This window comes from Acanthisitta chloris, unplaced genomic scaffold, assembly GCF_000695815.1.
Source record: "Acanthisitta chloris isolate BGI_N310 unplaced genomic scaffold, ASM69581v1 scaffold1677, whole genome shotgun sequence".
Classification (NCBI taxonomy): domain Eukaryota; kingdom Metazoa; phylum Chordata; class Aves; order Passeriformes; family Acanthisittidae; genus Acanthisitta; species Acanthisitta chloris.
This window is the reverse complement of record NW_008681836.1, coordinates 20,139-33,283: the sequence shown is the minus strand read 5'-3', so window position 1 is coordinate 33,283 and position 13,145 is coordinate 20,139. Positions and strand designations below refer to the sequence as shown.

Genomic DNA, 13,145 nt, shown 5'->3' with positions numbered 1-13,145 from the left:
CTCACACATTCTTTATTGTGTTTCCACCATGTCTCCTTTCTCCCCCTCCGTATCGGAGATGGATCTGAACCAAAATGTCCGGTCTGCCTGTTCCTGCCTCTCCGGGGAAATTCCTGGAATCTGAATCTTGAGCATGACTGGAATTCGTGTTTTGATCAGAGATGGAATAAAAGGCTGAATATGGATGTGTCTGGGTTTTCAAGACGAAGATGATGGCACGCTGCTCATCTGGGTGGCAGCTCGGGCCCTTCTGCAGATCTAGTTGTGACAGAGCAGGTGGTTTATGAAGATGCAGCAGAAATCTGCCACAGCTCCTGGTGATGCTGCAAAACAGCTCTGGCATCAATGAATGTGCCAAGCACTGTGAGATTGGCCATATTTCTCCCAGCCAGAGCCGGAGCCACAGACCTGGAATGCCAGAAAGCAATTTGTGGCCTCCTGGAAACACAGCTACGCATGGAGGATGTCTGCAAGATGGGTGTGCATCCCACCCATCTGTTGCAGATGGGTTGCAGGCAGAACAAGCAGTGCCAAATTTCTCCCCTGCTAGCTGTTGTGGTGATCTCCAGGAGGTCATTGTGATGTTTTGCACCAGGAGCATGTGACTGGACCACTTCTGTGCAGTGTTTGAGGACTACTGGCTGTGGGGAAAGGATTTTCTTTCTTGTTGTGCTAATATTTCATCTTCATGAGAGTAAAATCCATGTTGTTACCCTCCAAGAACCCTCTTGCAGCATGAAGGAGAGCACTGCCATTGCCATAGGCTGCTCAGGGCAGTGGTGGAATCATTGTCCCTGAAGATGTTTAACAGACATGCAGATGTAGCACCTGGGGACATGGGTGGCCTTGGCAGTGTTGGCAGAACATTTGGACTTGATCTTAGAGGTCTTTTCCAACTCAAGCGATATCTATGATTCTATTAGCATTGAGCTAATATTGCTGATGGAGTGGTGGAGTTGGTGTGGACAGATGGAGCACACACATGTATATGCCTACTCTGTGCTAACCCAGCATCAAATCTGGAGCATCCACATAGGAGCAAGTGGAGAAGTGTCAGTTCTGTACCTGCAGCTAAGCTGGGGAGCACAGCCTCTGGGTGGTCCCTTGGGTTGTTCCTCTGCAGAGCATCCCAACGTGGTGTGGTTCAGCTGGAGGCAATGGGACAGTGTGCTGGTTGAGCTTTGCACCCTGTCATTTAATAGGACCACACTGGTAAATGCTTTTTTTTCTTCTTCCTTTACAAGCCCAGCTTCTAGTGGAAACAGACACTTTTGGCAGTCAAGTCCGGATCAAAGGGAAGGAGACAGATTTCTACCTTTGCATGAACAGGAAAGGCAAGCTAGTGGGGAAGGTAAGTGTTTTCTATTAATTCATTTGTAACCTGAGTGTTACCTTTAGCAGCCTCCTCATGGCTGTAATGATGTGTTCGAGCTTTGCCTGTCAGCCTCAAATGAGAAGCAGGACGGAGGAGATCTGGCATGTGTGAGGCAGCCTCTGTCTCCCTGAGCCTCCCCAGCATCTGAAACAGAACCCTGCAGCCAGCCTGGGATCTCTGATGATGCTTGGGGAGGGAGTGGGTTTGTGCTTCATAGCTGCATTCAGTCAACACGGGATGTCATTGCAGCATCCCAATGCCATGGCCACCTCCTCAAGAGCTTCCTTACTTGACACCCCCCCCAGTTCCTTTTGGAGGGAAATTAAAAATCAAAGGGCAAGTGGAGCCCTGTGCCAGGGGTTTGTGCTGAAGGGGTGTGGGCAACATAAGGCTCCTCTCAGTGGTGAGTCAGGGGATGGTGTGGCAGAGCTAATACTGGAATCTGAACACTGTGCTGGGGCTGGGCCTCGTGGTTCTAGCGTTACAGGAATGGTTTATTACTTTGGATCCCCCCACAATGGAAGCATGTAACAAATTACAGTGTGTTCACCCATCTAGCTTAGTTTCTTTCCTGAAGTCATATTTTTTTATGTATTAACTTTTGTTTGTAACTTAGGCAGTTATTCTGTATTGTTGGTGAAGCTGGAGGCTGGCTAACTAGGCAAGGGCTTGCACAAAGCTAAAATACTCTCAAAAATAAATGTGTAATAATATATGCCAGCCCTCAAAACCCTGCTGCCTGCTCTTCTCACCACAAGGAATTCAAATCTAGATCTCTGTGGCTGTGAAAAAGGGAAGCTGAGTTTTGTTTTGAGTCAAGGCAACGAAAGCCATGCTCCCAAACAGAAACCAGAAACCAAATGCCTCTGATGAAAAATTATTTACTCTTGTGGTCCCAGGAGTGACACCTGTGGGACACTGCCTTCCCCAGCGGATCCCTCCCTCCTCCCACTTGTGTTTTCCTCACCAGCATTGCAGATGCGCTGTCAGGGCTAAGCCCAGATTGTTTGCCACCAGCTGTGGCTACATGCCTGACCCACTGTGGAGCTGCCTGGCAAGGCAAGTGGCACCCAGGGCACTGCTTGGAATCAGGGGGGACTTGGAAATTGGTGCTCCAGGAGGACTGGACCAAAGTAGCCAGTTGTCTCTGCTTCCTGCTCTCATGTGGTGTGATTACCACTCTGCATCAGACACTGTTGTTTGGTCTTGGACAGGGAAATTAATTTTTTAACCAGATTTAGCCGTTTAAGGAAGCACATGGATGCTTTTGAAGCTTGCGTTGGACAGAAACCTGACTCGTATTTTTGTGCCTTAATTTTCCATGCTTTAAATGTGATGATAGCATTTTTCCTTGAAATGTTGCAAGGATAATTTTGTTAATGTTTATGAGGTGCTGATACCACAGTCATGAAGACCTTAGAAGCACTCAAATGAGACAGGGTAAAATGAGCATAAAGTCTTACCCTTTCCTTAGGTAGACCTTGCCCCAGGTGGAACAGCAGTGGCACACAGCCCAGCCCACAGCCTCTCCTGTCCTGTGCTGAGTGCCCAGGAGCATCCTGCCAAAGTCAGAGTCTGTTTTTCAAAACATGCAGTATATTTGTATATAGACTCATCCCTTGATTTGGCCCATTGGGTGCCAAGGCAGGACAGTTCTTTAGCTTGTCACCTTTCATGCAGCAGGAACCTCTTGGGTTTTTTTCCCTCATGTGCTTTCCATAGTGTTAAGTTGGCAAATGGTTTGTTACAGAAAAATAAATAAGTCTGTTCTTGTAAATCTGAGCCTTCCCACCCCAGCCTGCTGACAAGTTCACACACCAGCCGACCTGAGCCGGAGGGGGTACGGAGCATGGCGTTTGGAAGGAAAATGTTCCAGACGTGTTGCCCATATTAACAGCTTCCCATGAGCAACAAAAGAAAATAATAACATGTCTTCTTGATACCAAAGAGTGTGGTTTTAATTAGTATCATAGTTTCAGCTCTTTTTGTGGCAAGAGTTTGAGGGAATGCTTTTTAGCTTGAATGCTCTAAACAGCTAGTAAACCCCAAGGAAAACATTAGATAAAAGTTACGCCTGAGCTTATACAAATATTTAAGTTCAGTCTGGGGGTGGAGGGAATGAAACCCATAAACTGATTGTTTCACGGTCATCCCAGTATGTTCATTTGGCAAGAGGAGCCAAACCAGGCCTTTTGCTCTGCTGATTTCCTATTGCCTTACACTGCATAATCCCCAACAATACCAGCATATGCCATCTGGCTTTGCTCTCCTCCTCAGTCAGCAGTTTTGGATCCCCCCCAGTTGAAAACCTGCTTTGAATTTAGTCCCTTTTGTGTCCCATAATCACCTACAAAGGTTATTACACTCTGGAGCAGGTTGTTGTTGTTCTCAGCTAGAACTGGTGATGAACACAGGAGCTCCAGGGACAGACAGGGCTTGTTGCCTACCTTGCAGCTGATTGTGTTGCAGGGAAACAAACTAACCCCAGGGTAAGAAGAGCAGCCTTCGAGTCTTTATATTTATTTACCAGAAACTGTACCCACACCCAGCATTTCCGAGCAGAGGTTGTCTCGTGGAGCCTGCTTAGAAGCCCCAAACCTTGTGTTTTCTCCCTTGCTTGGATGTTACCATAGATGTGTTTATGGCCAAAGTTCACCGAAGGGCTTGGAGTTGTTTAGGGCAGACTTCTAACTTTACTGTCAGAACAGGCAGCTACTTAGGTCACTGACACACTATGTGCTGCTCATGAAAACTGGAGACAGGGCAGGTGTTGCACAGGAGTGACTTTCTTAAAGGTGACCAGCATCTGGGGAAAACAGATGGGATTGTGTTGCTTTGTTGATTCTTGGTGCTATGTTGAAGAAGACTCAAGAAACATTTCCCTTTATTTTTTTACTTCTGACCGCATAGTTTTTTGCCTGTGGATTTTTGGTGCCTCTATGTGTGCACACATAAAAATTGTAGGCACTGAGTTTTCTGGTTTTGCTGGAGTTTTCTGTGGAGCACTGAACTTTATCAGAGAATCACAGAATGGTTTGAGTTGGAAGGGGCCTTAAAGATCACCTTGTTCCAAGCCTCTGCCATGGGCAAGGACACTTTCCAGCAGACCAGGTTGCTCCAAGGCCCATCACTGTAAAGAATTTATTTGTTATATCTAGTGTAAATTTACCCTCAGTTGGTTTAAAACCATTACTCCTTGTCCTGTTGCAACAGGCCCTGCTGAAAGGTTTGTCCCCATCTTTCTTTAACCTCCTTAAAGTACTGAAAGGTTGCAATAAGTTCTCCTTAGAGCCTTCTCTTTTCCAGGCTTTATGGTGCAATTATATGACAAGGAGAGAGATTAAAATATGAAAACTCAGAAGAAGAAGAATGCTAGGTGCTTTTCTGAAAAACTTCTATGTCTTTTTAAAAAATTATTATTCCTGTTTATTTATCTCAGGCTTCTTACTAGAAGGAAGAGGACTCTGAAAAATCCAGCTCTTCTTCCAAGGAGAGGCACGATGTGACTTGTCTACTTGTGACATGGCACAAGGTGACTGGTCATTTAGAACACAACAGCTCTAAATATTGACAGTAATTCAGTGCTAGGGGGAAAGAGGTGCTGGGGTCTCTTTGGAGGAACTCTGAGTTTCTAGCTGTGGTTCTCCTGGGGAGTCCTTCTGTGGTTTTTCTCTCTGCCTCAGGTTCTGTTACCTCATACATGGAGATAAGGCCATCAGCAAAGTGGGGACTTTGTTTGTTGAAGGCTGTCAAAGGTAAGTCTTTGAAGTCTCCAGAGCAAGGAATAGCAGTCCGGGCATGGGCAGGTGGCTGTTAGTGAGTTTGGCCATCTCTAACTACTCTTGCTGGGCCTGTCCTTAAAACAAATACAAGCTCCCTAGAATTGCAGAATGCTGCAGAGATTGCCTTTCCCTGCCCTGTCCCAGTCCCTTCATCAGGAGAGCACCCAGGGATCCCTGTGAAGCTTGAAGCACCGTTACCTGATGACCAGAGCCCTGCCCTTCCTTTAGGCACTGCTAGGGCTAGTGGCTGATACGTGGTGAGCAGAGCATCTCCTGACCACCAGGCACAGTTTACAGGGTATGTTCTGTGGTTCTCTACCATCCACATGGGCGTCAGGCAGTCTGGTCAACACTAGCACTCAGGCTATAGCGAGTGGTCTGTAAGGAGGCTATAAAGGGAGAGGAGAGAACAGGCCTGTTTTTCTGTGCTGACCAATGGCAAGGAGAATGGACCTTGGCTTCCTGCAGAGCTGCCAAGCAGGAGATGAGGTTGCTATTGCAGATGGTGGCAAGAGAGACAGTGCTTTATAGAGCAAGATATAGAAGCAGGGAAGGCAAGTAATGGCTGGAAGGAATCCAGAAGATTTGAGAAGAATGGGGAAAGAGCTAAGCACATGTTTAATTTGATCCAGAAATGTCTTCAGAAAATGCTCCAAGCAATCCCACTAATGTTCTTCCATGGCATTAGATGGATTACGTCTTTCCCACATCCAGCAGCAATATTGTTCCTTGTTGGCTTCATTTTGAGAACTCCATCTCTCAGTGCATTAAGTCACTCCTTGAGCTCTTCCTGGAAGAAGAAGCAGGTGATGGTGCTGGAGCCCATCTCCTTAGGGTGGGATGGAACTCAGAATGCAGGTGGAGTTGGGACAGTGTGGCAACTGTCTGCTGTGTGCTGTGCTTCCATGTAGTGCTGCTCGCATAGTATGGCTGTAGTCTTGATACTGCAGTTCTGCAGGAAACTCCTGCACCACTGTAAAAGGGAATGAGTCCTTCTGAGGCAGGATGTGGCTATCGAGAAAACTCCAGTATCAAAAGCAATAGACTGGGGTCTAGCACACATCATCTCTTCCAGCTCTACAGAAAGTGAGAGCACTAAAGCTGTATCCTGAGAGCAGTACCTGCTCATTACATCAGTTTGGCTCTGTTGAAGAATTGAAACCTGCGAGCATGTGATCCTATAAAATAGGTGAATTGCCACCAAATCCACATGCTGACTTGCACCATCTTTCTTTGGGTTTTCTTTCAAAAATCTTCAGTGACCTGTTGTCCACACACTCTCAAAATCATTGTGGTACACGTGCACTATTTTTGTGAAAGCATTTTAATGAGTTTAGTTTTATTTCTCCATTCTCTGAGCTTAATGTGAACAGCAGGGAAAAGCTGTTTGGTGAAAGGTAGGCAGTTGTGGCTAGTCAGGTGGCTGAGGCAGTGCTTCAGATCCGTGACAGGTAATTTGGGTGCCTTCTGGGGACAGATTTGCTGATGCCACATCTGCAGTGCTGGAGCCCTCCCAGCACTCACAAAACACCGACAAGCAGTGCTGAGCTTGTGCCCTCAACCTTGGTCTAGCCCCTGAAAAAAAGCTGTGCCAACTAAAGCCAGTGCCAGGGGTATGTCATCGTTGCTGGGGGCTGGCGGTGGCGTGGCAGTGCTGGCCACCATCACCTCTCCCCCAGTCCTGACCCGCACCGCTGTGCTGGGGCCACTTACAGCATAGACCTGCCTCTCAGACATAGGACTTTTTCTGGTGTGATAACTGCTTTCCAAGCCAATATATTTCTTAATGTTACCAGAAAGTTGCTAATACCATATGGCAAGGCTCTGTATTTTTGCAGGACAACAAACAAATTGTTGCTAGATGCCAGACTGCTCTGGCAGAGCTTTATCACTGATGCCTGCCAGCAGTAGCCTTTAGGGGATAGTAATAATTTGGGGTTGTTTACATTGGAGCTTTAAAATTGGGGGTTTCTTGAAGCATGTGTATGTTTCATCAGGAAAGCTGGCTGAAAAAACTCTGACAGCATCAAAGAGCAAAGGCACCCACTATGGCCCTTTATAACCCCTCTGGCCACAGGGGACGAGGAGTGTGCTGTATTATAGGAGCTCCAAGGGGTTCAGTGCAGCACCCTTCGTGGGACAAGGAGACATACCTGGGTGGGAGACACCAGACACTTGGAGCAGCTTTTTCATCAGTTGGTTTTGGTCAAGGCTGAGGTTGAGCTTTCTTGAACAGCTGCCTTGGGAACACTGCTGGCGGGGAACCAGCTGTAGGCCCAGGGTTCTGTGTTAATCTGAGCCAAGGAGACTCAGGGATGAGCTCCAAGCCTGATGCCCATTGTGTGCTCCAGTCCTGCATGGCATTTGGGTTTGACTCTTCTTGGTACCTGCCAGTGCCAGGTCTGTCCTGGCAGCCAGGTGTGCTGCAAAGATGCCAGGAGGTACATGGCAGGGGCAGGGGCACACCAAGGTTTGCACTTTGAAACTCTGATGCAGTAGATGAGGTGTTTGCCCTCCTCAGCTTGTATATTTAAAACTATGCCTAACTGTGTCTTGGATTTGGGGCAGAACTCTTGAGTTTCACAGGAGTTTGATGTTTATCCAGATTTTTTCTGGAGTTACACAGTATTCAGGTTGCTTGAAAGGGGCTTGTAAAGCCTAACAATTTCTGAGGCTGAATGCTGAATTTGCAGCAAAAACACAAGCAGAATTGGTGGGGTGTCAGGTTTAATAGCATGTGTTTTGTGGATCTCTCTGTGACATGTTCAGCCATAAACTGTTCTCACTTGGCATCTCATGTGAAAGCAGAAATTGCCATGGCTTTTGCTGGATCTCTCTCAGATCATTTTGAACTGCAGTCTGGTTCTTTATATAGGGGGGATTGATCCTTTTTTACAGGGAGCTGTTCCCAGGCTTTCACTCCCCTGTGAGTTTGTTTTAGTCATCTAAACACATGCCTTGAGTGGAGCTTGAAGCCAAGCAACCTTGGACCCTGCCATACTTTGAACAGGGCGACCTGAGCCGAAACCAGTCTCGAGTGTCCAAAAATCTGGAATCAGGGCCAGCAGGATTGCAAAGGTCTTAAAAGCAATGAGATGACTAAACGCCTTTTCTTTTGATTGAGACATTAGAATCTTCTGCATTCATCTGATCAGGCTTTTTCCTGCAACCTGTGGAAAAAATATTGAATGATTGTTCTCAAAACTGTAGTTGAGATTCTCATGAAATTAAAAGCAGAAGTGGAAGCTAAAAGCAGCAATCACCCTCCTCCATTCTCAGCCCCCAAACATCATGAGGCTTTGAGTACCACCTCAGCCTTCCACAGCTGCTCCTTTCCCACTGCTGGGCAACCTGAAACATCACATTCAAGCTTCTGTGGATGCTAGTGGAATTTGTATCTGTTTCATTTGTTGCAGTTTCACATCTTTACAGTGCTGGAAATGTGTCAGAGGAGCTCCCCAAGGAGGAGCTCTTGGACATTGTGGTAGGAACCTCGTTGTCACGCTATCTCAGAGTAATTTGTTGTGTCACTTCTCGGTGGGTGTAATGTGCTCGGGGCTGGCCAGAGCCCATCATGCACCTTCCCCAGAGGGCTATGGTGGCTCTGTCCTCCAATGTGATGCTGTAGGCACAGGGATGAGGTGGCACGGCCTGAGGTGGGTACAGCTGTGCTGGGTTTGCACACCCAGTGAGCAGTTAGCCCTGCTGGAACAGCTCCTGCCCTTGAGTAGCAGCAGCTGTCCTACTCCAAGGATTACATGGCTTTTCCAGGAATCCTTGCTCCGGATAGCACAACTGTGTAATGATTCCCAAGAAGCCGTTTATGGCTGAACCCAGTGTTCATTGCACTGAGGCTGCTGTGGCACAGAAGTGGATGGGCTCTGATGCTGCAGCAGTTCCTTCAGAGTGGTGGAAGTCTGTGGGAGCTCACTGGACCTTTGCAGCACTAACCTTTGCCATGAGCAATGGGCCTTGTCCTGGTTCTGTATTCGTGATGACTCGTTTACATGAGTTTCTGTGGAGGTGGGAAAATGATGTGATTGTGGGCAGCATGTTTTGTAGAAGAAGGTTGACTGGTTTGTAGTGGTGTGGGATAGGTGACTGACCTTGGTATCACAGGGAGAGTAGAGGTCATTTGAAAGCTCCTTGCGCAGAAGAGGGAGAGCCATGTAGGGGATGCTGATAAACACTGAGTGGCTGCAAGCCTTGGTAAGGAGTGAGGGAATGTTCTTGGAGAGAATAGTGGTAGCTGACAAACACTGGCAGTGCTTGAACTCACATGGCAAAAGAGGCTGGGGAGATGGAAAAAAACATGCTTGTATGGAGAAGACCCCTCTCTTTCACAAATGGTTGAAACTGCACCAGTTCTTAATCGAGTCAGTGTGTGCACAAAGCTTGGATGCCGAAGCCCTGCAGGCTGGCTGAGCCAGCAGGCTGTGGGGGTCATGGCATGGGGAGAGAGGCTTATGCCACCTTGGAGGTATTTACCAATGTCTTCCTTTTGCTGATGTGTTCTTCATGCTGTTTGTACATTTTACCTGCATGGTCTGATGAATTTAGGTCATGGGTTTCCATAAATGAGGCACATTTATGCCCATGGTGTGCTGCTGGGTTTGGGTTTGTACTTAGCTGCTTTGCCAGGCAGAACACTGGCAGTGCTGGTTGGATGTCCCCTAACACCTTTGTGAGAGTAATGTGAATATGTAAGGTCTATGCTAAGTGCCACCTTCAGTTCTTGCAATCTTCTAAGCATCCCAGATGGATGCTGATCATCTTGGGCTCAGCAAAGACAGGAGGTTTGGCTTTAACCACACAGTCGGTGAAGGAGCTGTGCATGACATGAGCTGCAAGCAGGGTGGTAGTGGGAATATCTGAGTTGGGTCTGATGCTTTATAATCATTTCATCGGCCAGGCCATGTGGTCAAGGTGTCCTCCTAGTCACATTGTAGCCATGTATGAACATCTCAAATTAACTTAAGGTTCTCAGTACAGCCATAACACTTTAAGTGTTTTCTCTGAAATACAGCAAAAGGTGCTTTTATTTTTAAAAAAGAATTTTTTCATTATGTTATTTTTATGAGACTTGCAGTTGCTCTGCTGGGGGTGTGAGCATTGGCCCCTGTGTGTCCAGGCTGTGTCTGGTCACCAGAGAGCTGTGTGACTAGTTTGCAGATTTCTTGAAATTCCTCTTTAGCAAATGTCATGTTTTCCTTTGGATATTCCTAAGAAGCCCCAGTGTTCTCTGAGACTGAGTTTTGTGAAGTCAAGGTTCACTTTGCAGATCAAGCTTGTAAGCTTGACCTCTGAATCTCTTCCTTATCCCACAGCTGGAAGCTGTCTGCCCCCTTCCAGGGAAGAAATACCACCTTCTTGAAAGCTGCATGATAATTTAATTTAATGCTTTCTGTGTTCAGGGAGCAAGTGTCACCATAAAGCTGCTAACATCCCATCCCCTGTGTTTCTTGGTGGCTGCAGCTGTGTGTCGTGTTGGAGCATTTCAGTTCACTAAGGTTAAATGTTAATTAAAATTACTGATGGGGATCCCTGAGCCCTGGTCACGCCTCAGCCTGTCTGGGTGCAGAGGGTGTGCTCTGTATGCACCTTCTGCTGACAGTTATCAAGCTGAATTTAATTGTTTTCCTCAGAGCATCTCATCTCCCAACTACAATTGTTGTTGGTCTTAAACATCTCTAAGATGAGGGTGAGGTTTCTTCTCAGTGTTACTCAGCAAATACACTGATGTATTTGACTTGCAAGAAGGAACAAAGCACCCAATACACTGATGTATTTGACTTGCAAGAGGGAACAAAGCACTGCAACCTCGTCCTCCTCAGGTGGGTGCAGCTGAGATTGGAGTCAGATGGATCCTACTCTTCAAGGACTGTTTCTACTTGTCTCTCAGTTTGTTTTTGGAGATGAAGTAAGAAAACAGAGGCTAATTTTGAAATGGAGAATAAAATCTGTGCCCCAACAGTAGCAAAATACAGTCCATTTGATACAACCATTGCAAAACTATTTTTAAGTCAAAGAAAAATAGATCTTGTTAAAGACATTTCTGTTCTTGAGATTTTCTTACATTGTCTTTTGGGTACTTGAAGATACTAAGTTTTTCTAAGGGAGGAGAAGTGTCAAGCCTTGCATTAGCTGCATACAGATGGAAGTTGGTCATTCACAGGCTGGAACAATTCTGGATGATCATTTTTTATGGATGGCACTTGATTTGATCATGGATTTCTCTTTTTTCTTAGTAATATAACTTGAGAACTAATGCTATCCTGTGGACAATCAATGACCTTTCTTGGTTCTCAATTCCACTGATTCAAGTTTGCCCCAGGAAAACTGGCATCTGTTGGGAATGTCAGCTGGAATGACATAACATTCATTTGAAACGATAACTTACAAAGTCAGTGTGCATGTTTGTTTAATGTGAATAAATGTGGGATCCACCCAGGACCTGCTATGGGGTCAGCAACTGTTCTAGTCCTGTGTTCCTGCTCCACTCATCATCTAGACCTAATGTCTAAAACAATAAAAAAAATTCCTATAGTGGCATAGGTCCCTATATCAGAGAATCACAGAAACATTTAGGTCGGAAAACTTGTGAACTAGACCAGAGCACTGAGTGCCACGTCCAGTCCTTTTCTGAACATCTCCATGCATTGTGACTCTACCACCTCCCTGTACAGTCCATTCCAATGCTTAACTAATTGCTCCTGATGTCCAGCCTCAACCTCCCCTGGCAGAGCTTGAGGCTATGTCCTCTTGTCCTGTTGCTAGCTGCTTGGGAGAAGAGGCCAACCCCCACCTCGATACAACTATATATTTAATTTAGGCCTGCACAAAATATGCTGCTGCTTTTATGTAAAGATGGCTTTTTTATAACGTTCAGGATTGGCCTGTAGAGACTGGAAAAGACTGTGGAAAAGGAACCCCACAGCAAAGCAGGTTGTGCCTTGTACAGATGGGTAAAAATGCCTTCTCAATTCTTAATATACATAGCAACTCCCAGCACATACGTAAATGGACCAGGAAGGGGCAGGTAATGGTAGATGTCATGGATCTGCTCAGATATCACATCTGAACCCTGCCTGTGGATTCAGATCTCCTGAAGCACAGTAGCTTTCTACTGCAGGAAACCTGCAATTTTGACTTAAGTTTTCCTCAATTTTGTTTTGGTTAAAAAAGTTCATTTAAAAAGTGGTTGACGTTTGTCATCATTAATAGTGAGCACGTGCAGCTAAGATGCAGGTAGGAATGTCTGTCAAGCAAACGTGCATCCTTCTAGATGAAGCCAACCCAGTTTGTCCTGGTTCCAGATCCAGCCATCCTGCTGCACCGTGGGCAGGAAATGTGGCTGTGATGGAAGGAGCAGGTTAGAAGGCATGTCCTAGTGTAACCTCAGCCTTGCTTGGTTCATCCCCACAGAGACTCCTTACATCTGTGTCCTCCTGTTTATCCTGTGACAGAATGCTCTTTCAGGGCAGTGTGAGGGCTACTGAACTTTGTTAGAAAAGTGGAATTTTGGAATGAAAGAAAACTGTTACACTGTTCTCTTCATTCCTTGATTCCTGTAGCTTGTGTGTGGCACACACAGGGATAGGGCTGTGCCAGGCCTGGATGTCCTGTCCCACGCGTGCAGGACTGTGCCCATTTTTGCCTGCTTTCAGGAGAGATGAGGTGTACTCCAGTGTGTCTGAGCAGGTGGGGACAAACATGGACAGTACTGCTTTGGAGCAGGGCTTCTGGATGGAGATGTTCCCTCTCTTTGGAGAATCTTCTCTGCATTGGTTTTGTATTACTTCCTCTGCTTCATGAATGCACTTAGATGTCCTGTATAGATAATTAACCTCTCCTCTGTGCTGGCAGACACTTTTATTGAACTGCCCATCATGGCTCCTACGTATTTTCCTCGGAGGATTGTGCAGGTTCAGAGGGCAGAGAGCTGGAGGAAACACACATGAAGCTGAGTGACTCTTGGCAGTTATGGA

The 13,145-nt window shown here is 46.3% G+C and overlaps 1 protein-coding gene across 1 annotated transcript in view; it reads left to right on the top strand.

Annotated features, from left to right (window-relative positions):
- Positions 1–1,244: 1,244 nt before the first annotated feature.
- Positions 1,245–13,145, top strand: part of FGF18 (fibroblast growth factor 18) — a gene marked incomplete at its 5' end in the record, with an annotated part of 18,587 nt that continues 6,686 nt past the window's right edge. Inside the window, one exon of the mRNA XM_009078233.1 lies at positions 1,245–1,351. Coding sequence (XP_009076481.1) covers positions 1,245–1,351 — 107 coding nt within the window. The remainder of the gene's footprint in view (positions 1,352–13,145) is intronic.